The sequence below is a fragment of the Dermacentor variabilis genome, chromosome 2 (assembly GCF_050947875.1).
Source record: "Dermacentor variabilis isolate Ectoservices chromosome 2, ASM5094787v1, whole genome shotgun sequence".
Taxonomy (NCBI): Eukaryota; Metazoa; Arthropoda; class Arachnida; order Ixodida; family Ixodidae; genus Dermacentor; species Dermacentor variabilis.
In genome coordinates this window covers 51465215-51493111 of record NC_134569.1, presented here as the reverse complement: position 1 = coordinate 51493111, position 27897 = coordinate 51465215, and the positions used below count along the sequence as shown (strand labels likewise).

The 27897-nt window shown below is 46.4% G+C and overlaps 1 protein-coding gene across 1 annotated transcript; it reads right to left on the bottom strand.

Moving 5' to 3' along the window:
• On the bottom strand, positions 1-27897 carry LOC142570837 (cytochrome P450 1A1-like). Its single transcript, XM_075679151.1, has 10 exons — positions 27844-27897; positions 25841-26007; positions 22024-22203; positions 19672-19768; positions 19354-19509; positions 8055-8257; positions 5111-5236; positions 3429-3533; positions 2488-2619; positions 1-985 (listed from the first exon to the last, which is right to left on the bottom strand). Exons 2-10 carry the CDS (start codon positions 25989-25991, stop codon positions 627-629), a joined length of 1509 nt encoding a protein of 502 aa, XP_075535266.1. The 5' UTR covers positions 25992-26007; positions 27844-27897; the 3' UTR covers positions 1-626.

Genomic DNA, 27897 nt, shown 5'->3' with positions numbered 1-27897 from the left:
TATTCCCCCTTCCCTCTACTTTATTACCGAATAAAATGCGCTTGACAACACATAAACCCATTTCACGACGAGTTTAAATAAGCCGTAGCTTTCGCAATGTAGCCAGTGCGAAGTCATTATTGGCGGGCTAACGGCAACTATAAAACGCGATAAAACACTATAAACTTGCTCGTATCATCACAAGCCCATTTAAACCTCAAGATTGAAAGACGGAGAGCTAAGAAAAAAGGATCCTCTAATATGGGTGGGGTTGTAGATACTTATCTGTCAACTTCCCCCTAAAATTTGCAGGTAAAATCCACAAATAGGATTGTCCTTGGCATTACCTTCGATTTTGTCTTGAGCCCATGTTACAGGGAAATCTGTGGGAACTATTGTGGTTACGACGCCGGCAGGGCCTCTGCGCATGCCCTCTAATCATGGTGAAATTGGTTCATTAAATAAACAAGCTTAAAGACGTCTCCGATGGTTCTTTCTTTTTCACATAAAGGCTCGAGCAAGGTGTTTTCCTCTGCAAAGAAGGACGGCCTAGCAGAAGCCGAGGTACCAATCAAGCACATCAATATGCCATTCATGTTTCGTTCGTCCACCACAGTACACAATAAGGTTCTGTAAACGATGTCTTTTCATTTCTTTCTCTTGGTGACGATTACACGCCGGTCTGCCGGTGCCAACAGCAGTGTTGTGCCGTCGGTTCGCGTGGGGTCGTAAACCTCCCCAGGCGGCATGCTCCATGTCGTGCGCTGCATCAGCCTGACGAGAACGTAAAAGAGAATGGTCGGCACGAGCTTCTCCGCAACGCAGCGTCGGGCGCCCAGACCGAAGGACAGCAGCGCCGATTGGTCCTTGGTGGACAGAGCACCCGTCAAAGCGTCCAGGAACCTCTGGGGCTTGAAGGACAATGGATCTTCCCATAAGCTCGGGTCACGGCCAGCTTTGAATATGTTGTAGAGGAGAATAGCGTTCTTGGGTATTAGCACATCGCCTGCAGAGACGAAGTACGACTTCTGTCAACAGTTCCATCGGTTATTCTTCGTGAAAGATATGTGCTCTGACGGCTTTAGCCGTTTTTCATGCGGACGCAAACCTAATTAGTCTTGATGCAGTTTGTAAATTCTTGCGAACTCTACTTACGCTGAGTGTTTGCATATAGGAGTGCTAAGACGTGTGGACGTATAATTGCGTGTTTTATCGCATTTCGTGCATGAACTTCCAGCTGTTAACACGAGAGCACTTGAAATGCTTCCCATGGATAGCTTTACTTTTATAAAGATAACAATTATATGGACACTCCAGGCAGATTTCTGCCGTCAGCGTCGGTGACACATAAAGCGAATGAGCGCCGTCGCGCGCGTCCTATCTTAGTGTCAAGCTGCGGCGGGTGCGAAGGCTAGCCGATCCGAGATAGCTAGTGCTTTCGTGTGGGGTGAGTTCTTGCGCGCCTAGTTAGAGTTGACGCGAGAGGCAGCACGAAGGAGAAGAGTCGCTCGCTGCTGCTGCCGCTCTTCCTCTCTCTACGGCGTTCCGCCAGCGAGTGTCCGCGGTCATCAAGTGAGATTAATGTTTTCCTGTGCACGCGTAACACCATGCTTGTTAATTTAGTCATTTTACATGGTCGAGAAAACTACTGTCTTTACTTCGCATAGCTGTCTAACAATTTGCTATCACAATCGATGCTTCGTCTTTGCGATCGATGCGACATTTCTTTCTTATTACTCCGGCGAAGAAATTTTACAGCCTCTTCCATTAAGATATGGACCGATCTCGCAGGCATACAATGCCGACCTTTGTAGGGTTATCAGTTAAGAGAAAAAGACTGGGGAACGTAGTGTGATCCCAAAGGCGGTGCAGTCGAACAGAGCGTCTCAATGTGTTAGCTGCCATAGGGCCTGAATGGGAGGAAATGGCATGCTCGCGCTCGTGAAGCACGCGAAATATAATTAAAAGTCTGTGGTAGAATGGCAACTGGCCAGCTCACACATGCTTAGACCGTGCTCTGTGATGTGACGTACAAGGCGGTCATCTCAAAGAACTAATTTGTAGGCGTACGAAATAAACATGCCTGCGATCGTGACATAACGGTAAGCCACAAATTGGGCACTGAGGGAGATTCGAAGCGATTGATGATTGTGGCCAGTCGGTTAAAGCATCAAAGGCAGGGAGGGATGGAGGGAGGAGGGGCGGCGTTGTGCTCCGTCAGCAACTGCGCATTTCGCGACCTGACTGAGTAAGCTGAGCAAGCTTCACTTTAAACGTATGTTTACATGGCGGCTAAGTACATCGTCGTAGTGATATGATAGAACATTATGACGAAGTACGCGGGGGGGTGGAGATATGTATGCTGGTGTGGTACTGCAGAGCAATTTCCACAGATTTCCGCTCATATCAAGAGCGTCGGTTTTATTTTGTTCTTATTGTTTTAACCGGAAAATGGCATAGGCACAATCCACTACTCCTGTATTTCTGAATGAACACTTGCACACTTGCCTAGCCATTCGTCATTCTGCACTCGGTGAGGCAACCCCAGCAGGGCGGGAGGGTACAGTCGCAGGACTTCCAGGATGCAGGCCATTGTGAAGGGCAGTCTATCACTGTCTTCCATGGTTGGTCGCCTCTCACCTGTAGGAAGAGCCTTCGCACAGTTGACACCTAGTGCCTATAGTCTTTCAATACTAACCTGAGCTTACGGTTTGCCACAACTTTTATCGCAATTCTAGTGGAATTCCTATTTACGATGCACCTCAAGCAAGCCACTATTATCGGGAATTTAAGTTGCAGACTCTATGAATGCTCAAGCACCAAACATTCCAGAAGCTGACCTAAAGATCCCCATCCGCCGTTGAACGGAAGTTTTTCTCATTTTTCAAAGGTTTCGCACCACCACCAATTAACAGGGGCACGCTTTCAATCGCACTAAATGTTTTGGCGTAAGGCGTAGCGATTGCGAACCAGAGATGGGCTACTGCATGTGTCGCCACCAAGGCAGCTCCGGCAAACCAGCCCTGCACATGTCACTTTTCTCTGGTCGTCTCTTTGTATTGCCAAATGCAAATGACTCCATAAAGGAGGCTCGAACGCTCGAAGAAAAAAAACCTTAGGGAGACCATGACAGTTATTCCATATCTTGTCCATCTTGTAGAGTGACCCCCAAGTGCAATTTACCGTGTCCACGGCCTAAGCCCCACCATGCGGGCAAGCATGCACTTTGGCCGTGAGTAATGCGGCCACAAAATTCCTTAGACAGAAGCCGCCTACTTAAGGTCCGCCTAATAAACGAAGGCCAGAGTTTTGACAGTACTGTCTTGATAATTGACAGTTTCAGAAATTGTGACACAACCACTGCTTTTCTTTTTTTTTTGCCAGGAATTTGTAGTAAAACGTATCAAATATGTTTACTGACACTATGAACAGGCAATATTGTCATGTACCAATCACAGTGTCGATCTCACTCTGGACTTTCCTCTGGATGTCCGGTTTGCGCACGAGCTCAAGAAGCAGCCAGTCAGCGGCACTCACTGAAGTGTTTAGGCCAGCTGTAAGCAAAAAAAGAAGGGGGCGGGGAGGGGGGGGACGCTGCATGTAATCAATCAATACTTTTATATTTCTCTAATCAATATAGTTCTCGCGCTAAAGAAAACGATGTGGCTGCTTTTTGAGCGACAATGTGAACAATAATAAAGACGTAAGAGACACACCTTATCTTATCTTATCTTTTTAGCTTATCTTAACTTATCTTAGCTTAACTTAGCTTATCTTTTTATGTATCTTACATCAGCAATCTTAGAGAATAAATACAGCTCATATTCACAAGTACATTCTTACGATAGACTTGTTATTCAGAGCAGATGCGAGCCAATTGTCATGCACGTTGCACATAATATTACCAAAGGCAGTTGGTGAATGGCAAAAAGCACTCCAGGCACACGTTTTATATAATGAGCAATATATACTGCACAATTAAACCTTCTTTCGGTTATGACAATGCTGCCACTCTTCAGCGTTCTTCACCACTCAAAATAATTGATACCGGTATATATAATAAGTGCAGTGCATTGCACGTGATAGCACTAAAGTAATATTTGGGAGTCGGAAAAAATCGCTGAATGTTCCCTACTGAGTATACGATCATGATATGCAGCGCCGACATAGACATAAAATATTGTTACGGAAGGATAAAAGAAGGGAAAGGAAGAAGATCGCGAGACACTGGCTGCTGCGTGTTGTTGCTGGTAAGCCATCTTAACCACATTGTATACATATATATTCTAAATACAGTCTGTCTATCCTACCAACATACCCGCAACAATATTAAGCGGCCTGTTAGAGATGAATTCCGAAATCAACTTCAATCCCGCTGAAAAGTAATCTCGAGTGCTCAGCAGTTTGAGGTTTTGTGAGCGCTGAACATCTGTGGAGTACCAACAGTGCTGAGCTTCAGTAAAATTATCTAACACGTCATGTGTTTCTCGAAATGCTCAAAGCGGACACAATCATGGGTGAAAATGCGCCCTCTGTCTGTATCACCAGTTTGGCTCAAAAGCACGGGCACTCCAACCGAACTGTCTCAAAAACATTAAGGCCTCGGTGGGTGTGAGAAAGAATTGTCTTCGCGCAATGTCAAGCTGATTATTGTACCCACTCAAACGTTAACACAGGCCCTGTATAAGTTCTATAAAACTAAAAGAAACTTGTGAAATCCAATCTTTTTCCGCATGCTCTCTTCAGTCACTCACCTCACATACACCACCTTCCCCCAACACTCGTTACATAAGGTCACCTGGCAACAAGTTCATTTTGGACTTCCATATGAAAATTATCCGTAAATAATTATTAACCCGCATTATTGATTTGCTTATACAATCTTGCTTTCTTTTCAATGCAGAAGGAACATGTAGTTCAAATTGCAATAGCCGAATCAAGGCATTCTTTTGAAGCATTGACCATAGGCAGTTTTAAATGTCCCTCCAACGACCCTTCTAGCTGTTGTAACGTTCTTAAAAGAGATCGTTATATAAAAAAAAGAAAAGAAATCAAACTACGCCATTAAGTTTGTGAACGGCAGCTCAGTCATAGAATCTTTACCTGCGGAGACACGTCGAGACACACCTACCTTCGAATAAGTTCAGCACGACCTGCATCATGTTTCTTTCGGTCAAGTAGATAGCGTCGTTCTTGTCCTGTTCCATGGCTTCCTCTCTGGCAGCCAAAATAGCGTGCACGAAGTTGAGTTCTTTACCTGCGCCCATCGCCCAGCATTCGCATTAATTGTGAGATATTCATGTTGATTTAGGTGAAAGCGAAAATTTTGATGTAGGCCTGAACACACTTGGAATACCGTGTGCGGTCTTCCACGCGTGTTCGAATAACAACGAATAACATTCGAATAACAACGGCAAGAGACAGGACAGACGGAAGGAAACGGACGAAGCGCTGGATAATGGCAGCGCGCTGTGAAGATAGATATATATGCCCGGACTAGGCAAATAACAAAAAACTTAAGCTTGTTAAGACTACTGGGCATATTACAGAACTGCGTTATACTTTTACCTTTTTTCCTTCTCTTCTGTTATAGATAGGAAAAAAAATTACCGACGATTACGTTACTTCCTAATGCGAAATGTGAGCGCAGCAAATAAGCTGTTTCACCTTTTGGATAGATTGAGGCAAAGAAATCGAGCAACACATGTATGCGCTATCACATAATTTTTTTTTATTTTTCACACGTATTCCTTTAACAAAGACTCCACTAACAGTTCTTGACAGTCATGAAGGAAGCTTTGTGGTCGGAGAAATAGACTGATATATGTTCGACTTGGTACACCAATGCTTGATTCTCAAAGACGAGATCTATACAAGTGCCTCGCGAGGTTGTCACAGCCGTGGGGGAAGCAGAGGCTAAGCGCCGCCGCCGAGAAGACCCTGCCGTTCGCGCCGCCGAAGCGGAGGCTCATCGCCGCCGTCGAGAGCAACCAGCAGTAAGCGAGGCTGAAGCAGAAGCTCATCGCCGCCGCCGAGAAGACCCTGCAGTTCGCGCCGCCGAAGCGGAGGCTCATCGCCGCCGTCGAGAGCAACCAGCAGTAAGCGGAAGCGGAGGGGGGCGGCGTGTACACCCAGCGGCAAACGATGGGGGCAGAAGCGCGCGCAGCAAGCGGACAACACGATAAAGGGAGGAGGGAAGAGATAGCAGCGACTGACTGATGCCGCTGACGGCGATAGTGAGTCAACCCCAGCTATCCGCCACACAAGAACAGGGGGGGGGGGGGGGGACCCTTTCCTCCTCTTTCTGCATGGCGGCGACGGTGTTCTATGCAGTCACGTTATCTTGACTCTCTAGCGGCGTCAGCGGCATCCAGCGGTATCAGTCGGTCGCTGCTAGCGCTGGGGGGATGAAAGGGGGGCGGAGCTGGTTACGAGGCCGACGACGACGCCGACGACGACGACGACGCCGACGACGACGCGAAACCCAGGAACGGACGCCAAAGAGCTGCGCTCTAAAAAGGAAATATTCGGCTGTGCGACGGGATATTCATACCTCGTGTTTTCCGAACGCTCGCATTCAGTTCAAATTGAGATTTTCACTGAAATTAAAATAGAAGCAGCGAATAATGCAATATAATATGTGAGCAACCGCTGCATCAGCAGATGGCTTTCGATATTCTTGTCGAGTGCTGACTTCAGATTGTCGCAAAACGTTTCGAATTAGGCAAACAATTTATGTAAATTGTTAAGGTTGTTCCCATGTAATCGCGATGCCTTCAGCGTGTGGGTTTTGACTTACGCATTAATCAGTCTAGTGCCGCAATTCTTCAGCCACGTAATAACGGACGTCAAATTTGACCGTGGCACCACACAGGCCGCCTAATGTAGCAGGTCCACAGTGAAGATTCGACACCGGGGCAGCAATCGCTGGATTGTATTCACGGCGTCAAGCAACACACACGAAAAAAAAATGCCTATTTGATTTCTGAACCAAAGTAAGTGACCGCAGAAGCTGTAGCTGGTCAGCCCTGCAGAAACAGAGAAAGGAAACACAAATAGGTGGGAAAGAGGTATGTCGTGACCTTCGAATGCCCTCCTCCTGACGCTTTCCTCCTCGGTGTTATCAAACTTGGTCCATTGAATTCCTCTCATTCTCACGCCCGATCTGTGACATGACGTGAAACGCCGCTAAACTAGGGGCATCCCTGCGGCTAAGCAATCAGAAACCGAAACTGTAACAGAGAGATTTCTTTGCCCTACACCTCATCAGCACCGTTTTTCATGGGTACGTTCTGACGTGTTTGTGCTTTTATCAACGTGAAAAAATGCTTCAGTTCTTTGTCCTTCGTCTGCGTGCAGATTTTGCAATACACTCACTGTGTGGAATTGGCGAAGAGTCGGGTGGCATTACAAAATACGTTTAGTTGTTACCAAAAATGTGCAGTTTCCACTCCTTCGTCATTTGAATCACGAACGGTGCCGCATCTCGTTGAAAAAATGTGGCATGCAGAGAAGCGCACTTGCAAATTAGGGGGAGAAAGGAGGAGGAAAGTTGTGAGCTGCAGGTAGACTTATCCTTGCAAAAGTTGCTGGTCATTGCTCCACCCGACCGCTACCTGTCAAAAACAGTACGGTCCGATGGACGTCATAGTCCATCTAGCAACATGATAGCACCAAGTAACACAAGAAACTTGACACGTAGTGCTACAGGTTGCCCATTATTCAATCCCCGTCGAACCGCATCGCTCATCATTCACACTCCAAGGCGTATCACGGAGAAACCTTAGTAGAGGCCGAAGCACCTTTCTCCTATATGTCCAGTATCTTCGCGGCAACAAACTGGCACTAAAACTTGAGTGTGGAGCCATCATGCACTTCGTTATTACTGTACCGACTAAGCAAATCTCAGGATACTCTAGTAAGTAAAGATCAATGTCACCGAGAATTGGACAATGCACGCACGACCATGATGCTCCGAGCCCTGTTTTGCACAGTCACGCCAGAGTTCGCACTGAGCCCGTGCGGACGGAATAACACTTACAGTAAGGCCGTAACGTCTGGCAACCTTCCCTTACCCTGAACATAGCTGTCTTTGGTCTTGTCGAACAGGCGCCTGAACAGGGCCAGCAGTTCATTCATGTGGCGACGAAAGGCCCTCTCCATGCGCCACTGCAAGACGCCAAGCCACGGGGCAATATCGCTCTGCAGCGGAGACATGTCGGGCAGACCTCGGTTTATCTTGGCCAGTTGCACTAAGTCTGGGCTGTTGACCTCGAACCTGAATTAAAATGAGGATGCATAACCCTACAAATACGTACCAATTTAAAGGTACCAAGGGAGTTGTTACTGCCCACATCGCTGATTTCATTGCGGTATTAGCAGAAATAAAGATGAATGAGCTAGCGGGAGTTTAAGGATATCTGAAGAGCTTCACCTAGTGGCAGGTCTCGCGCGCTATCTGTAAGTGAGATGGCGAGTAGTGAAATGAAGTAAGTGAAATAAAAAATTGACTCGCCATCCCGACCCCGCGAAACTGGATGGCCAGCGAAGCTCTTAGAAAACCATTCAGATGCCGTCGATGGGGATATGAAATGTTTTATTGTTCTGCCTAGTCTTAGAACGACACCGTTGTTGAGCATTACGATTTCGCACTCTTCAACGCTCATCGTATTCACTCTGCTCTTCGGGAGTCTTAATTTTAGGTGGTCTACCATAACGGTCTTGCAGTGAACTGAAAGAATGGCTAGGCAGGTCTCCCTTTTACATATGAAGTTTCATGACGGCACTCACTGATTCATGTGCTGCTGTTGCCCCTTTCCCACCGGAGCAGCTTATGCAACCTTAAGCTTTACCGGGAAACACAGGCGGGGATGATGAACGTGTCTCGGATTGTCCACAGGCGCCTTATCATCCATCATGCGGTTTTGACGCTTGTTTTGTGCTTTTCTTTATTAAAATGAATACTGAGCTGCGTATTGTATGCCTGATTCCAAAAGAGATATGCACTTTTTTTCGGTTATTTTCTGTTGGTCGGGCACGAAAAAGCCCGCCCAACTAGAGGCTAACAACTTCGCTTTAAAGAAAGTCGCAGTTTCGCCTGAAAGGAGAACTACCGATTGCTATAGCAAATTAGTAAACAGCTACACGAAGTAAGGATGGCACTTTTATCGACCGTATAATCTTGGAAACATTCCCTTAATAACTGAATTAACAAGCATAGTGTCAGCGCGCACAACCAAACATAAACAATGACAATCGATGAGCGCGGACACTCACTGTCAGAGCGCTGGTTCGAGCAAGTGCGGCAGGAGCAGCGAGCGAAGTGACCTTCGTGCCGTCTATCGCTTCAACGCTAGAGCGGCTGGAACACAGCGCGCATTAAGGTATAAGCTGTCTGCAGATCCCTTTCGAGATACGGGGCACGCGACCACGCGCGGCCCTGCAAAGTACGCACTTGTCGCAGTCGAAGGCCAAGTCGCGAAATGCGCAGTTGCTGCCGGAAAACAGCGCGCCTCCTCCCCCTCTCCCTTCACCACACGGCCTTTCGCGCGACGGAAGACGGCGCGCTTGCTCTCCGCTTTCTCCTTCGCACTCGCCAGATTGAGCCGCGATCGTCGGCTTCCCTCGCGTGCTTTCACTCGCACGTACGGCATAAGACGCGCGCCGACGGTGTTATCGCCCTTGTACTTTATACGGAACATCACGGCGACGCAAAAAAAATGCGTCTGGAGTGTCCTTATAATTTCTATCGCAAAAAACAAAAGCCAAACATACGAATATCCTAATACATACTCTAACACAAAAGTAATTTGCAGTCTGAAATAATAATGAATAATTTAACTGCAGACGTAAGATGAGAACCGCTATAAACATATCGCCGAAAAGTGAAAGGGAGAGCTTATTTGTAATGAGACAAAGGAAGATCGCACAGAAAAACCTTTTTCCACAAATATGATTTTACCAAGGCCAGCAAAACAAATTACTTGACATGATTTGGCTATCCTTGCCGTGCGTCGTTTCTAAGAACAGGTATGCGCGGTTTATCGAGTATATTAAACGCGTTACAATAGATCCTGCTTTATTAGGATTTTTTAAGGAACGTAAGGCAACTCTAGGTTTCAAGCTCGCGTTGGGGAGTGCAGAAAATATGACGTGACCTAAGAAAGACCAGAAGCGAATCAAAGCATACCCATAGAGATACATAGGGCTCCTTAGAAGGTGCATCGGAAAGCTTATAGTACGGTTAGGGCAACTGAAATTTAGGGGCGGGTCAAATTTAAACTTGGAGGTGGGCCATCTGAAATTTGGAGATGGGCCAACTGAACTTTCAGTGTTGGCCAACTTAAAATTTTTGGGTGAGATAGCTTGAATTCTGTAGGTGGCCAACTAGAAATTTGGGGATGGGTCAACTTGAAATCTGAGGTGGGTCAACTGAAAATTTGGGGGTCGGACAACTTGAAATTTGGGGGTGGGCCAACTTGCAATTTGAATGTGAGCCAACTGAAATGCGGGGGTGGACCAACGTGAAATTTGGGAGTGGACCTACTTAAATTTGGGTGTGAGCCAACTTGAAATTTGCACGTGGGCGAATTTGAGATTTTGGGGTAGCCCAATGTACAACTGAACACTGCTGAGCATCCTTCGAGTTTATGGCCCAACTTACATTTGGGGCAGGACCAACTTCAATTTCGTGGTGGGCCTACTCCGAATTCTGGGTTGGCACAACATAAATGTGGGGTTGGGCCAAATGGAATTGAGGGCTGGGCCAACTTGAAATTTGAGGGTGGGCAAACTTAAATTTGCGGAGGGACCAACTTGAGAGCTTGGGGTGGCCGAATATCCACTTGAACGGGGGCCCAGGCGCCTGCGTGCCCCGAACAGCTTTGTTCGAATAAAGTTTGTAACAACAACAACAACGCTGCTCAGCGTCTTTCGCGTTACGAATACCTGGCGGGCAAGCGAGCGCGTTAAGACGCTCGGCGCGTTTTCATTGGGCCTTACCGAGGTGCAGTCAGAATGCATGCGAGAGGTTTCGTGGTCAAGGAACGCGCGCACAACACAGGCATGCGAGAGCGACAGCGAGGGTAACATGGCATCGCGGCGATGCACTCTCCCCTCATGCAACGCCACACACGCTACTACGGCAGCTTGTGTTCCCTTTCCACCACTCTGCTCCGTCGTGGCGCGCTCGTGACCGGCGTTGCGGCTCAACTGGTACGATGGCATTGAAGGGGCTGGACGTGGCGAAAAAATCCGACAATTCGATACTAAACCCTGTGCGTGTTTCCCCACCTGCAAGGCCAAGGGTAGACGCGCATAAGCTAGGAAAACCAAGCAAAACTAAGCAAAAACGACGTCACAGCCCAGCCAAACAATGCTTTAGTAGTGGACAATTCTCAGAATTCTATAGCTTTTCGCCCTGCTAAGTTTTCGTGAATCGAAACCACCGCACGCTTTTACGCTCTTTTCGGACTATTTAATATAAAGGAGGGAGAACTGCTCTGGCACACATGCGACAACACAGTGGCACATAGTTTAAAAAGAAAGGTTACGGCGCTGAGCACACGAGGACGAAGTGAGACACAAACGACACATCCTCTGGCGTCCGTATGTGTCGTTTGTGTCTCACTTCGTCCTTGTCTGCTTAGCACCGTAACCTTTGTTTTAACCCCCCATATTCAGAAATTCATCTTAACTTGGAGCCCAAGCTTGACTTCAATTAAATGACGCCTGTCGTGAATGCACCAAAGGAAACGAAAGGGGCGTCTTGGGCGCGTTCACATCAGGCGTCTATCGAGTCAAGCATGGCCTTCAAGTCAAGACGCATTTCTGAATACGGGTCCTGAACCAATTAGCTCAGCAATAAGTTTTGTTAAAATGGCATATAGCTTGTGCAGCTTCGAGTAGTGCTGGCGTTTGCTGTCGAGACGAGGGCCAGTGCGAAAAAAGTTAGTGACGTTTCAGTTCGCGAACCCGGGTGACGTGAAAGCGTATGGGTGCTACAGCGCACACGACGCTATCGGCCCTAGGTGCGCCTAGGTGCCTACACTGTCCGCGTCGCAGATCGCATTCAAAACAGGGCTGGCGTGGGTGCGCCATGCGCAGCAGCTGCCGGAGCAGAATGCCCCTTGTAAACATTCGCTATCTAAATTGCCTAGCATAGTGTCAGCGCGCACAGGCAAATATGAACGCTTCACATTCGATGACCGCGGACACTCGCTGTCAAAACGCTCGCGTGAGGAATCGCGGCAGTAGCGGCGAGCGAAGTGACCTTCATGCTGTCTGTCGCTTCAACGCAAACTGGGCGCTGAGAACACAGCGGACGCAAAGCTAAGAGCCATCGGCCCATCTACACTGTGCCCCCAAAGCAAATCGCTTTCAAGATAAAGCCCGCACGACCACGCGCAACCGCTTCGTGGTACAGTATGGTGTTGCTGCTGGCAGGGCAGTACCGCTCAGTACCGCATGATGGCACAGTGGTAAGGGTAGCGTTCACGCATTCTTCCCTCGTGACAGCCAGGACTTTCAGACGCTGTCGTTGAGATGCTGCGCCTCTGGTCACAGCACCTGCGATCAGAGGCGGTGGGAGGCGCTGCACGGGGTTCCTTCCGAATGCGTGGCTTGAGGAAATGGCGCTCAAAGTACCGGTTAGCTTCCGCGTACGGGTAAGGCAAGGTGGTCACGGGGAGCACGTCCCATAAAGGCACGTCCACACTATCGGCAAACATGCCGTAACGGCTAACCGGCCTCCAGTGCCGTAGAACGTCTGCCACGCGAGAGATTTCTAATGTAAACTCCAGTTCGGCCAGCACACCACCCGCCGCACGATCGACGGACCAATCCACGACCATGAAGATGCGCGCCTCTTCGACCGGCGACGCGAACATAGGTTGCAGCTTCTGTTCCAAGCATAATCATTCCCTCTAGATAAAGTAATGCTCGAATGATATGTACATTTTATGAAAGACGATATCTACTCTCAAGCGGTAAACACGAACGAGAGCTCCGATACTTGTCGAGCTCAGCTGCAGTGCACGGCTACCGACTGCAGACGACCAGCGCCGCTAATATTAGCGTATTTTCTTATAATAATTGCGAAGAGCGACAGTAGCGGTAAGAAAATATTACTGCTTGTAAGGGTCGGTGATTCATTCCGAAGCGCCGTTAGCTTTAGCCTTGAAGTGAACCGGAGAAGCCCTAGTGACTACCGTATTTTCGCGATTCTAAGCACCCCCCGATTATAAGCACCCCCCTCCCCGACTCTATTTTCGCGAAAGAATTGGGAAAAAAGTTTGCATGCCAATCTAAGCCCCCCCCCCCCACCCTTATTTGTTAGGAAGCGCGCGTAGCCAAGGCCGCAGGGCGCTTGCTCACTCTGTCATCGAGCCGGAGCCTCTCAGAGTCCCGAGGTGGCAAGGCGTCCGCGGCGCGAGTACGCCGTGCAGCCTGACTGTATACGGATATATGGCAAAAGCTACAGAAAGCGTCCCCATCAACCATCGCAAAGAGGATTTCTGACGCTTGGAAGCGGGTCCAAGTGGACGTTGTGGTCAAATCATTTAAGAACTGCTCGATCACAAACCACTTCGACGGAACGGAAGACGACCTGCTGTGGGATACCGAGAGCGGCGGTTCAAGCGGTGCGACGAACTCGAGTGGCAGTGATAGTAACTGAGAATCCGACACAAGCAGTGGGTTCACTGTGTGCACCGATTCTTCTTTTGAATGTTTGCAAAATAAAATGTTATTTCTCGCACCCGTGTCGTCGTGATTTCGCAGCAAAAAGAGGGAGGGGGGGTCATTCTAGATTTTTCGAATCTAAGCATCCCCCCTCACTTTGGGCATCGCGATCGTGAAAAAAAGGGGGTGCTTAGAATCGAGTAAATACGGTATATTGGGCGCGGCCGAGCGATCAGCGGCGGTGGGGCTGCCGTCGCGACCACTCCTCGGTCGCTGAATGGCCACTTCGCCGTACAGCTGTCGCACAAATGGGTCCCTGGCCCATCGTCTCTACGGCAAGGAAATCTTGCCGTTCGGCGATCCGCGAACGGCAAACGGCGTGCGGCGAGTTGCCGTGCCAGTAACGTGGACGGGCCTTAACAGACTGCAGCATAGTGCCGCAAATAACCACCTCCGAATGCATGCTCAAACTTATTCTTGAATAGTAAGCGGGTTTGGTTCTTCTTAATCATTTTCCTTATCAAATAATAGAAAACATTTCAGCAGCGCAATTTCAGGCACATGCCTGTCAGAATTTGAGTTAGAAGTGGTGGCTCAAAGAGTATGAAGGACCCTTAACGATTATTGTCCTCAAATTTCTGCGGTGTCGCTGCCCGTAGTGCTAATTAAATACGCAAACGAAAGTTGCAGACTAACCGGAGCCAGTACGGAGGCCCATGTACCTTCTTCGTTCGCATGCTTCGCAGCTTCTGACAAACCCCGCCGATTTCACGAGCTGGCAAGTTACGCTTCCGCGTAAAAGAAACGCTAACTCTGTTTGTATGGTTACAGGCTAAGTCCTCTGTACTGTAAGCAGGGAGAGACAACAACATGCCAAATTGCGTCTGCTGCGACGCGCGGTGCATTGAAAAGATGGCTGCTCCGACTGTTTTTTTTTTTTACCTTATTTTACCCCGTGCTACGATAGGCGGACACCTGCTGAAAAACTCTTGTACAAACAATTTCTGAACACTTCAGTTTCGGAAAGTTAGGCATGTCACAGCGTACACAGATTTAATCAAAGTTGCAAACGGCAACTGATTGAAATGAACTGGACCGTAAAAAAGCTAATGTCATGTACGTACGTTGCTGACGTGAAGGAAAGACAAATAGCGACGAAATTAACGTCCAAGCAAACCATTAAATAGGGGGAAAATTCCTTACTGCACATTGTTTAAGTCCTGCGAGCTTGTGGTACAAACAAACGTCGCCGTGTTTGCCTAGACAGACTCGTGTTTGTTTACACGTTCGCGCTGGTGTTCCGTCACAATTAATTTTCCTCTCCCTTTGGATTCCTCGTTATTCTTCTGTTTGTTCCCTTCGCTCTTGTGCGCCTTGTTCTTAGGTGATGCGATACCTTTTCACAACCTTTAATGCGTGAGCATTCTTCGGTGAGTTCCCCTAGCCCTGTCCCGAGAAAAGTGTAATCGGCACAAAAATGCGTAATTTTCAAAGACATTTAATCGTTATGATAGTGTAAATGTAGGTTATTGGTAGCTTTTACGCTATAAGGAAATTTTTTAAGCAAAAGATAAAAATAGAATACCTATAGAGATACATAGGGCTCCTTAAAAATGCAAGGGAAGCTTAGTGTAGGGGTGACACAACTGAAATTTGCAGGTAGGCCAACTGAAATTTGGGCGTGGGTTAACTTGAAATTTTAGTAGTGGGTCAACTTGAAATTCGAACGTGGGCCAACTAAAATTTAGGAGTGGGCCAAGTTGAAACCTGGGGGTGGCCCAACTTAAATTTGGGAGTAGTCCAACTTAAATTTGGCAGTATGCCAATGCGAAATTTGGGGATGAGCCAACTTGAAATTTGGACGTGTGCCAAATCAAATTTGGTAGTGGGCCAACGTGAAATCCGAACGTGGGCCAACTGGCATTCGGGGGTGGGCCAACTTGAGATCTCGGGGTGGCCGAATCTCCCCTTCAGTGGTTGCTCAGTGTCTTTCGGGTTACGAGTACCTTGCCGGCACTCGAGCGCGTTGAGACGCTGGCGCGTTCTCATTGGGCCTTAGCGTGGTGGTCAGAATGCAGGCGAGAGCTTTCGTGGTCAAGGAACGCTCGCATAGCACAGGCTTGCGAGAGCGACAGCGAGGGTGAAAAAATTGGAGGACGCTTAAGCTTCGCCTTCAAGAGTGGAACGCGACAGCGTTCCCGTCGACCCGCCAAGGGGTGTAAGACAATGGGCTACGGCGCAGCGACTACGCGCCCCGCATCGGACGCGGTGAGCGTCGAGCAACGCAGCGTTCGGCGCGACAACGAAATGTGCGCCTGAGCAAGCGACGCACGCCTGAGCCTTAGAAACAGCTCGTTTCTAAGGCAACACCGCGTTCACTAGAGGCGCTTTTGTACCGCTTTGAAGCATCGAACTCGTGGCTCATAAATAAAGAAAAAAAACTCGTGGCTCATTGGTAACGTCTCCGTCTCACACTCCGGAGACCCTGGTTCGATTCCCACCCAGCCCATCTTGCAAGTTATTTTTTATTCATGGAGTGCCTGCTGGGATTTATCGCTCACGGCCAACGACGCCGACACCGACGACACACCGGCTTTTCTGCGACACGAGCTCCTTAACGCTTTCGCGTTAATAGCATCAGGGCGAGGCACGCCCTCCCCTCACGCAACGCCTCACGCGCTACTGCGGCCGCTGGGGTTCCCTTTCGACCCCTCTGCTCCGTCGTGGCGCGGTGGTGCCCGGCGTTGCTGCCCAACCGGTGCGATTGCTTTTAAGGGGCCGGACGCGGCGAAACAATCGGCATATTTTCCCACCCGAAAGGCGCATAAGTTAGGAAAAGCAAGCAAGCAAAACTAAGTAAAAATTCAAAGCCAGTCCACTTTGTGAACGTGGATGACCAGTGGGACTGTACAAATGTGTTGCTAATAAATATATCGACTGAATATAATAAACACATACCAAAACGAAAAATCGTTTTTTCACGATTCTTTCTTTTTCTTTATGAAATTGCATACTCAATGCTTTTTTTATTTTTAGACACCTTTTATTGGCTTTTGTGGATTTATTATTTGGTCACCAAGGTGACTCTCGCTTTATGATCGCTATAATATATGGCCAGTGGCTCTGTGGCGACGCTGGAAAAGTTTTCGGCCAATGTCAGGTTCACACACGACCGATGGCGCGTCGCGGGCACACTAATGTTTGTGTAACATTGAATGATTGAATGCCGAACCTTTCCAAGAGAAACCACGTTCCGTCTGGCCGAGATAGCTCTATGTTGAAATCACCGACAATTACAATAGAAGTGAAGTTAGTAGGGGTGATCCAACCAAAGGTGCATACGCTTGGCATTTGCAGCACGATCTTCGTCCGTATTACTTGCCGCTCGCCGTCGCCGTGTACATTCTCGCTTCTGTTCACAGCGCTGTTCGTAAGCACATTGTTCCTCCGCAGACCGCACCGTACGCGACCTACCCATTGCACGGCTGCAAGGGAACTGATATAAGGTTACGTAGTTTCCTTATGGAGCCTGTGATGTCAAACCGCAATCCATAATGATCAGTGTCTATTCCGATTTCGATTTCTTATTATATTTTTAACACAATACGTTTTGACGCTTCTCGCGATTAAACGCAGCTGGGGCATACCCGACCATACGCTCTTGCTTTATGCTTTAGCTCTTTTAGCTACTCTTTTGCCTACGCAGACAAACCACCAGGACCTAGCGCATAACAGCTCCGCTGTAAAACGAAGTCACAGGCGTGCCAAGCTATGTTTACGCATTAGTAGAAAATTATCAGGATTTCTGTAGGTTTTTGTGAATATGCTCCCTTAGATGGTATTCCGTAAATGTCCACCTAGTGGACATGTCTATTCCATCTGCTGCTAAAGCCAAGATTGGTTGGGCTGGGTTAAGCGTGACCAGGAGACACGCACATTGCACCAATCAACACTTCAGCAGCAGACGAAATGGACATGTCCACTAGGTGGACACTTACAGAATAGAACGCCTGGTCCCTTCACGCGTTTTTCGTGTGCCATTTCTTTCCCTGGCATAATGAGTCAATTAGCCTAGCAACAGGGTTCATCAAATCTAATCGGGGTGGGCGATTATTCGAAGTTACGAATACGAATCGAATATAACACGCTAGCTATTCGTACTCTCATTAGAAAATGAACTAGTGGGCATTTTCGAATATAGAAAGCACCCGAATGTTTCGCAACAACCGACGATTAAAGTCTTGCTACTGTTCTGTTCTCCGCCTGCTAAACAAAGGGCTGTCACTTATCAGAAGTGGAATAACGACAAAAGCTTTCGGAGCAGTGCAGAAACAAAATGGTTAATGGGCTGCAGCGCGCGAACCGATGAAGTCAAAGGAAGCACACAAAGTGCACAGACACGGCGCTGTCTTTGTGTACGTTGTGTGCCTCCTTTGTCCACGTTGGTTCCCCGCGCTGTAGCCCTCTACTAGGCTCAACCAACAAGCCCAACTAGTTACTCTGGTTAACGTAAGCTTTGTTTTCAATTTAGCGGCGGAAATTTTCATGACAACCTGTCAATTTTGCTTGTAGTCGGTCACTAAGCGTTTCCTGCGTTCTAGTCATGTAGCAGTTTTATCTTTTACGCTAGAAGTGACATATTCCTTGCAACTGGCATTTTTACGTGTTTCGGCGGCACACCAAGTCCTTCAGCAGCTTTCTTTCTTCTTTCTTTTCTTTTTCCACAGCTTCTGATTGTTTTAACAACCTTTTATTTAGCGTCCTTACAAAGCTAGTTAATACAGCAGCCTTTCGTTCTTGAAAAGACTGTTTGCAACCAAGATTTAAAGATGTTGAGAGGCTATGCTTGCAGATTATTTAATGACAATTAGCGATGTTACACGTAAGAGAAATCCTGATCGTCCATTATAGTTGACTGGATCTTTTTTTTTCGCTGGTCTGCACATGCATGGTACCCAATTCAGCCAAAATAAGTATTTATGCTGTAAAAATATGCGTCTGGCATTCCAGTATTCGATATTTGATTCGAGCTGTAAACTGCGCTAAATAACAGGACGAAGGGAGGGACACGGGCGGCAGCCTAGGTGCGTACTGTTCTGCAGTTGATTTGATTCGACATTCGATACTTTCTATTTATGTTCAGTACTTGTTCGAATAAGTTTATATTCGCCCCTGTCTCAAATCTAATAAATCAAACTTAATTACAAACTTCCGTGGAGACCGTCGGTGGTTGGGAATGGTAGTCACAATCCTTGGGGTTCTCTAACAGTATCCGAACATTTACTTGTGAACCATACTTTCGCATTCCCTTTCACACACGATTCACGTTATCTTCTTCTGACCGTTTGCATCTTGCTGTTCTGCCAGACACCAGAAATTTAAGGTTCCTCTGAGGTTATACGTCAGGCTGTACAGATTTCTACGGTGCAAATTCGTTGTTCAGGCATACTTATATCTTATACATCAGCAGCAGCCTATTTTAACTGCAGGACAAAGGCATATATATATATATATATATATATATATATATATATATATATATATATATATATATATATATATATATATATATATATATATATATTCGAACTCTGAGTAGCTTTTTGCGCTATTTAGAATTAAACAATCGAACATTGTCTGTGGCTGCCGCGAAAAATAGAAACCAAAAGTTTGAACAGACTGGGGGGGTCTTACTTTGTGCTGAATGTCGATGCCGCCGTTATGTTGAAAATAATGAACAATAGAGGATCTCTCGCTTTTACTGTAACCATCTCGCCATGTAACGAATTCACAAAGGCATCGACGACGTCACAGCAGAGTACTTCTAGGTTTTCGCTAGAAGTATGCTTCCTGCAACCGTAAAATAAAAAAAAATGTCAACATCTTCGCACAGGAATTCAAGGGGAAAAAAACGAATCAAATGGTTATACATGTATTGCTACAAAACGCATAGATGCACTTTAAGCATCGTCTAATTATAACAAGAAGTTTCCTTTAGGGAATACCCCTTACCTCACTGCAGCCAACGCGACTTTTCTGAGTGCTTTCCACGTTAGGTTTGCATCTTCAAAAATGATGTCATGATCTCCTTTCTGCTTGTGCATTGCCCCTGCAAGCGAAGCGTGTTTTTTTTTATTTATTTATACAGCAACCGGAAAAAGGCCTTTATTAAGTGCGAAGCATTTTTTGGCGAAGATTTGCCACTTTGACAGTATCTCTTTATTTATTGTAACCCTAACTGGCATGGCATGACAAGAGTGTATGACGAACATAAATGGTCGGCCATGACATGAATGTCATGGCATGTGTGTATGTAGGTTCTGCAACAGCTGCCTACGTCTTGGTTCTCTCATTGTCGTTTCGTTGTTTTGGCAGGCTCCCCTCACACTGCTTCGAACAACATCGATTCCCACGGGGCGTGGGATATGCGGGATTTTTCATTAATGTACTTTTCATTACGATTTAGGCTCCAAAATATGCCTGAGATTTAGATCTAGATATTGCATTGGAGACTAGAGCACAAAGTGACTTTCCAAGCTGCATTTGCTTTGCTTTCTCTTGCGCAGTTCTTGTGAGTTCCACTGAAAACGCTTATCCCAGGTTGCGCGCGTGCCTTATTGGGTCAAGCAGTACTCAAATGTCAGAGACTAAACGTTTCGTGAGTGTCGCAAATCAACGCCGTTTATTGCGCATCTTAAACAATTCAATATATTGGCGAAAGAAAATCTGAAATTTATGAAACAACGAGGTTTGAGGGACATAGTGCATGAAGTTCAATGTTTGACGGAAGCCCGTCTTGCCGGGATGGGACATGGTGAAAACGTAGACAAAAAACCCGGGGCACTACGCCGACCAAAGTAAAATTTAAAAGAAAAGAAGACGTTTTGGCGGCCACGCAATCGACTGGGGGAAGGCACGTGGCCCTGCCAGGGACAAAGACTGTCTTGAAGCCTTTATCTTGAGTCGTTCATGATTCAGACTACGCCACCAACTCCGAACAGGAGCGATGGCAATCTGCCGGCAGTACATGCGCACTGCCTACGTCACGTGTTAAAGACTGCTTAAACAAGCTGCTGGAATACCTGTGTTTATTTTACCTGTCAACAAGGCTCCCGTGTGGGAGCCGAAACGCCTTCTTCTCTTTTAAATATTACTTTGGTCGGCCTAGTGCCCCGGCTATTTGTCTACCTTTTCACGACATAGTGTACAAACATCAAGAAGTATGGTTCACATTATAATATAGATCTTTTTTCACGTCTTTCAGTTCTAAACCTATGACGACAGTCGTACGTCCATAACAAAAAACCACTAACAACTACGGGCAAAAAAAAAGAAAGTGTACCGACTAACAATGAAAATTAAATTAAACTGATCATGATTGTATGTATAATGTATGCTTTGCATTTGGTTGTAATGTTGACATAAATAAGTAATTTGTAAAGTGTATGCTACAAATTTACATGATTTTGTAATCGTGAACGGGATGTAGGGGAACCCAGGGGCTCGACTTTCGTTAGCCACTACCATTTGAAGCGAGCAGACAACAAAGTCAAGGAAAGCATGTGGGAAGTTATTTGTAGTTTTAATTGAAGCGTAGAAATGATAAGCTGGAGGAAATTGAAAGTGCGCGAAACAACAGTTTTCCGTCGGTGGGAGCCTAACCTACAACGTCGGCATTACGCGTGAACAAAATTAAACCTGAGGAGATTAGTCAATGCCACTCACGGTCTTGGCGGTGGTTGTGGAACATCCCACGTCAAAACGATGTTCCACAGCCAACACGAAAGTCATGAGTGGCGCTGGATAATACTCCCCGGGTTCTATCTCGTCCACATACATAAATACCGAAGAATGTGGATGTGGGAACAGCCGTCGCCGTAGCACAATTGGTAGTGCAATGTACGCGTAATGCGGAGGTTGTGGGTTCGGCTTCCACCGGCGGCAAGCTGTTGTTCAGCCCACATTCAGTTTTCTTCAGCTCATCATTTCTACGCTTCAAATGAAACTACAAATAACTTCCCGTATGTCTTCCTTGGCTTCATCGTCTGCGTGCTTCAAATGTACGTGATTGTGTAACATTGCACAAAGCTGATGAAACGTCGCACAACTTAAGAGACTGTCACTTCTAAGTACGTTACGTAACCAATAAACTTCCCCTTTGAATAGTCAAGCTTGAGGACTGCTGTTTCGTGATTCTATGTTAGTAAACGAAGATTAGGTACTTAAAGGCGCACAGAGAGCTACGTACGACGAGCAAGACGGACACTCCTCTAGTCCATCCTCTTTGTATGTAATTCTTTTAGCACATAATGTGCGAGTAATAACTTCCGAAATAGCCTGAGAAGAAACTCTCCAGAGACTCACCCATATTACAAGGAGGTCGTCCACCAAAGGAGTTTCTCTTAGCTATGAACGCCTCCTTAACCATAGCGTGACTGCCCAAAACTATAACAGGCTTTTCGCCCATCCAGAAGGTGAATACTTCGCCGTACTTGTCTGTCCATGCCAAGATACTGTCCTTGAAGTGTTTCCTCGCTCCCACTGCTGTATTATCAAAGAAGCGGAAAAACAAGATAGAGGTTAATATTTGTGTTTTTCACCATTTGTATTGGTTGCCACTCGAGCCGATTCACTATCGCAGGAACCATTCATTCATATAGGATTGACGAATGGACGAACCATTTATTTGGAGAGACCATAGAAGCCACACGAAGACGGTAAGCTAGTTTCACGACAATAAATGTACAGCAGGAACGTCGCTCACTGTGTATCCACATGCCACTCCCAACAACGAGCAATCGCTCCTTGACGGAAAGGCGGGTGTCTCTTCTCCTGTTGCTCACGGGTGTACATTATTTTCGCAAAGTCATGAGTTTATTCACAAATCTTAGACGTAAAGCGCCAACCAATACTGTTTTTTCAATCGATAGTGCTTGTATTTGAGTTTGCCGCATCAATTTCGACAACGCAAAGCGCTTTTACGCGGAGTTAAATATCGTTACATGTACTATGTTGAATTGCACCGCGTTTGTCAATGTTACCATGGCCACGAATCTAACCAATGACCTTGCGTTCGACTGCATACCGCAAATCCATCTCTGAGATGCCATAGTAAAGAAGTTGGGATCAATTCTGACAAGCTTAGTTGGTGTGTTTGTTCAATGAGCGTACACAAAGGTGAACCTAGGCTGCACTATTACCGGCTATCTCAAGACGCAGGTAACCCAACCTTCCACACAGAACACGCCCACACATAGTACAAACGCGTAGTACAAAAGCATGCTCATACAAACGTGTATACTAAGCTCAGTAAACGAGCATTTCTGCACGGGTGTTCGCATAGTGAAACTTCTGAATTTAATGGAATACAAATATCTGAGATAGATGACAACCGAATCTCGAATATAATATCGAATATTTTCTCATTTCTAAAGTAAGATGAAATATTAAGTTTGCGCAGTCAGTAAAAAAGTAAGAAAGGTAATGAGATCGGGCTTACAGGTATACATGGGCACATGCGGGTAATACCGTTCACAATTACAAGTCCAGAAAACTGAGGAACCTTTAACTGTTAAATATAGGGCTTCGATTATCTGAAGAACCGTGGAAATAGTAGTAACGTAACAAGGAAACAGGTACGCCACAAGGTACACACGTATAGAGTTGCGTTTGATGAAAAGAGAAAAGTGTCACGCTACATCACCGCACATTGTTTTGAACGTTCCCCAACATGGTGAGACTGGCCAAATGATACAGCCAAACGAATTGGAATATAGGCTGCCTAAATGGTGCCGTTATCATTCAATGACTGGAAAATACCAAGCAGAAGTTGTCTGCACCCTGCACTCAGACAGGAAATGGTGCCCTTGCGGAGATGTAGCAGTTATCATGCAGCAGGATTATTCCGAACAGTCCTGACATTGATCATTCTGTCGGCTTGGAGGCTCCAATAATTGTTTTTAGTCTTTTTATATTCTAAAGAAATCATTCGGTAAATTCTATCTGTGAATTTCCGATTCGAATACGCATCGAATAGCAGGGGACTATTCGATTTGCATTCGAAATTTCGAACATTCGCACACACCTAGCGTCTCGCTTTCCACCTCGTCTGAATATGGCCACCACATTCGGGAACCGAAAACGCGACCTCGAGGTCAGCAATAGAACTCAGCAGCAAATGGTCCACCGCAGAATTTAGCACATCGGTAGGTCGCGGCTGGTCAAACATTTGTGACGAATGCTTTCGGAGAGAGGCAGACATGCGCAACTCTGCTTGAATATTTCACTGCCTGCCAAATTTACTTAGCTACAATGCTATCTTCTCTGTCGTGCTCCATGTTTTGAAAATAGGAAAATATCTATATGTACATCAGGGGGGCTATTCTGTAAGAGTCCACCTAGTGGACTGTCCATTTCGGCCGCTGCTGATTGGCTAGGGCCGCCCGTCTCCTCCTCCCCCGTACAGCTGCATCCAATCAGCAGTGGCCGAAATGGACAGTCCACTAGGTGGACTCTTACAGAATAGCCCTCCAGTTGCCCGAAGGTGCACGGTGGCTGGATGCGAGTGTTCTAAACGTGTGTCGCGAGTGTTGAGTCCTGCCGCTGGCCTGCGGTGCACGGGTGCCGTTGACCCATTTACATAGCGAGTGCTGGTCGACTGAGCTCCCTTGGTTGAAGTTGGGGCAGCTGCTGAATGTTACTGACGCGCTGAGTGACACATTTCCAGCGATTCCAGAAAAAGTCACAGAATAAAAAAGAAACAGGACAGGGAGGATGCTAGTCGTCAATTGATTTTAATGCCGGAACCCGTATGGCACGCGGTAGCAGGCGAAATAACTTGAATCGTGGCGCATGCGTCAAGCCAGTCGTCACAGATGTGTATCACACAAGTTTCGACGCAGACAGTCGCACGCTTTCATTGTCAACGACGAAGAGGCAGTGCTAATACATTTGTCGCGCTACTTCATTGTTTATCTTGTAGGCCTCAAGAATGAATATGCATTTTTTATCTTTGTACTTTCCCATAACACGTATGCGTTGAAACATAGGTGTGATTCGCATTGCTGCAGGGGTCTGCTAAGTTGCCGCATTCCGCTACTGCGCGTATTTGCACACGATGTTCCCCGAGTCTGTCGTTTACGCAGCGCTCAGTCTGGCCAACGTAACATTTGCCAGGTTACAAGGGGATGCTATGAACAACACCTGTAGTGCATGCAATCAAAGGCGTGGCATGCTCTTTTTTTTTTTTGAGCATACGGGTCCTTTGTGCCTGTTGTCACAACGTATGTCACAACGTGCACAACAACTGTTGTGCACATACGAGCCAGCTTGTCCGTCACGTGTTTCCGAAGCACTGGAAATGCATCGGTTATCAGAAATTCAGCTAGCCCAGCTTTCTGCCATAAGCTTTACTGACACGAGCTCATATACTTGTTGAAGACAGTTTCGGGAGCGCCTTTGTGATGCATGTGCGTGGACTGTGACATTACGAGAAAACAGGTCGGGTGTTCACGAACGCGGCCATATTGTGCTGCCAGCAAGCGGGCAGTTCAAGGAAGCGATTGTCTTCGTCTGTCTCTTTCTTTGTGTATATGTTTTAGTTCGCGCTGCTATGACCTCATGACGTAAATTCGCACTCGAAAAATTACAGTTTGCTTTAGAGAAATCACTGGTTCTGTAAAATTGCGGCTTACCACGATATCTGTATTAGAGTGTGGCGTGACTTCGCATAACCAATGCAAAACGATTTTAATAATGTTACTCGAGCACAGTAAGACAAATATCATCAACAAATGCTTTTGGAAGCTAAATAGACTACTTCAAAATATGAAGCTCTATCTAATGGCTCACATCGCGTCTGTAAGCTTCAAGTGGCAGCTTTCAGAAAAGGATAACAATTTTCAATTTCCACTGAAATTTCAGGGTAACGGTATTTTACGCGCAGACAGTGGCGTATGTGGGTTTTGACATTTAATAAAGCTAAGTCACTTGAACTGTAGCACTAAATCCTGTTGCTTAAGGTACCAGAAAACTAGTTTACTAAATAGACGCTTAAATCATTGTGTCATCACGTTTATGTCATTATCTTCTACAATTGGTTGCAGCTGAAGCAAAGAATGAAACTCTATCGATATTTTGTTTTTCAATGCTACCACGTGCGATGGTGAAGATTATCGCTTACCGAGCAAGTTTCCGACAATAGGCCATGGAAAGGGACCTCTAGGGTGCCTCGACACGTTCCGGTAAAAGCGAACAACGTGCGAGATGACCAGCGCAGTAAGACCGATCACGATGCAAGAGATCGCCTGTGCTGATGTGTTCAGGCTCAACATCCTGAAGAAACTGGGCCTGTGTTCAGGAAGGTTCAATCAGTCGTCAGCCTCCAAAAAAGATCGTTGTCTCGCAAAAAAAATATTTCACTAATCCTGGGCCACTTGCGTTTCCTTCATTCCAGCGCTCGCACTCGAAGTTCTTACCGTTGAGCGCCAAACACTCGTAAATATAACTTTGGCTCGAAAGTGCTTCAAGCAGACCAAACCATGCCGCTCATTTTAGCACATATTTTATTAGTATTTCTTCTGATATCATTACATTATGTGAATAGGATTCGCCTATGACACCTACGGAAGCAAAAATATCTTAACCAAGCGAAGTAGTACAAGCGAATCTTAATGTACGCTATAGCGGCAGAAAGAAAAAAGGAAACGTACTTGTTATCCGTCGACCATCAAGGCGGTACTGAATTCCTAAAGCTTTTTGTTCGCAAGTGTGTTTTGCAACTGGCCGGCCGCCTTCACTAATAATATGTCCAGCATCGGGATTGGCTGGAATTTCCTCTTGCAAACAAGTTTAGCGTTATGTGTTTTCTGTGACTATGGACACCGCTTATAACTTCTGTCTTGTTAGGCTGTGGCTAAATGGTAAAGCTTCGTGCCCGTCTATTTCAGAGAGAAATATTTTGCTAACCAAAGCATTGTTCATGCCCTAAACTTGGCGAAACATTCGTTACATAAGCATAATTATATATTCCAGTAAATCTGCCAGTGAATGCAATAGCCGTACGCGAAATCTCATCTCCAGCCAAATATATACTTGGGAAACGTGGCATATTGCACGTCTATACATAATTCATAAACACCTACCTGCTTTACTCCATTGCGGAGACAGGTTTAGGGACCAGTAAAGCCACTAGACAAGTGAATTCTCAAGGTCTGTGAGCAAGCAGCGTAACCACTGAAAAGCCCCGCCCGACCAATACGAGTCTTAGTCAAAGTGAAATTATTTTTTTCCGGAGCACCTTCCCTTGCTTCTCTCAATTTTCTTCCTGCCCGTACACATCCCAGATTCATCTCTATGTTTCACATTTAAGGTGCTGAAAATGTATTGCAAAATGCGGCTGCTTTGGTAATAACAGTTTCTTGACTAGGTAGTGCCTGGCTACTCCGGTGAGAAGAAAGAAAGAAAAAAAGAAAGAAGTGTTGGACGCATGTTATTCAAGAGCCATCCCAGACAATGTGCGCAGATGCTTTCTTCTCGAGCATTGCGCTTAATGGCTCATGCTGACGGCGGTGCCATGTTATAAAAACTCCAATGACTTTCTTCAGTGTGGAAGCATTCAACTTGGCGGCGGCCACCGAAATTTATTTTCATGCTCTCTCAACGGCAAGCTTTCCCTTGACAGACAATGGAAAAGAATCAAAATGAACGCTTTGCTGCTCCGAACATTCGCCAAATAACGGAAAACATTTTCTAGCAATGACGCGGAGTTCTCACCGGGATAGAAAATAGGCGGGCAAAGCTTCAGCGACCAACATTACGAATTTAGTTAAAGTAAACACAAAATCAAGAAACACAAGAGACAAGCACTACCGTGTGGGTGAAGCTCAAAACTATAATAGAATTCGCTAACACTGCTCTTACGATATTGAACAAGAGCCCCTGCCTCGATTTATTTTCCAAGCATTTCCTCAAGGCATATCGTGTGATGAGACGCTTTGGAGCATCATGCGAGACGGCTGTTCTCTTGAAGCCCTCGCAACCTCCGCCCCCCTTACTATACGTACTAATTCTTCTTCAAGGTCTTGTCACATTTTAAAACTCGAACTTTGGTGACGTCTCGGTACAAACAAAAATGTAGGCTATAAAAAGTGGCATTTTCAACTTCAACCAACCAAATAGACTCACACTTTTGCACACTGGGCGTGCAGTCGGGAGGGCAACTACCATGTATTTATCAAG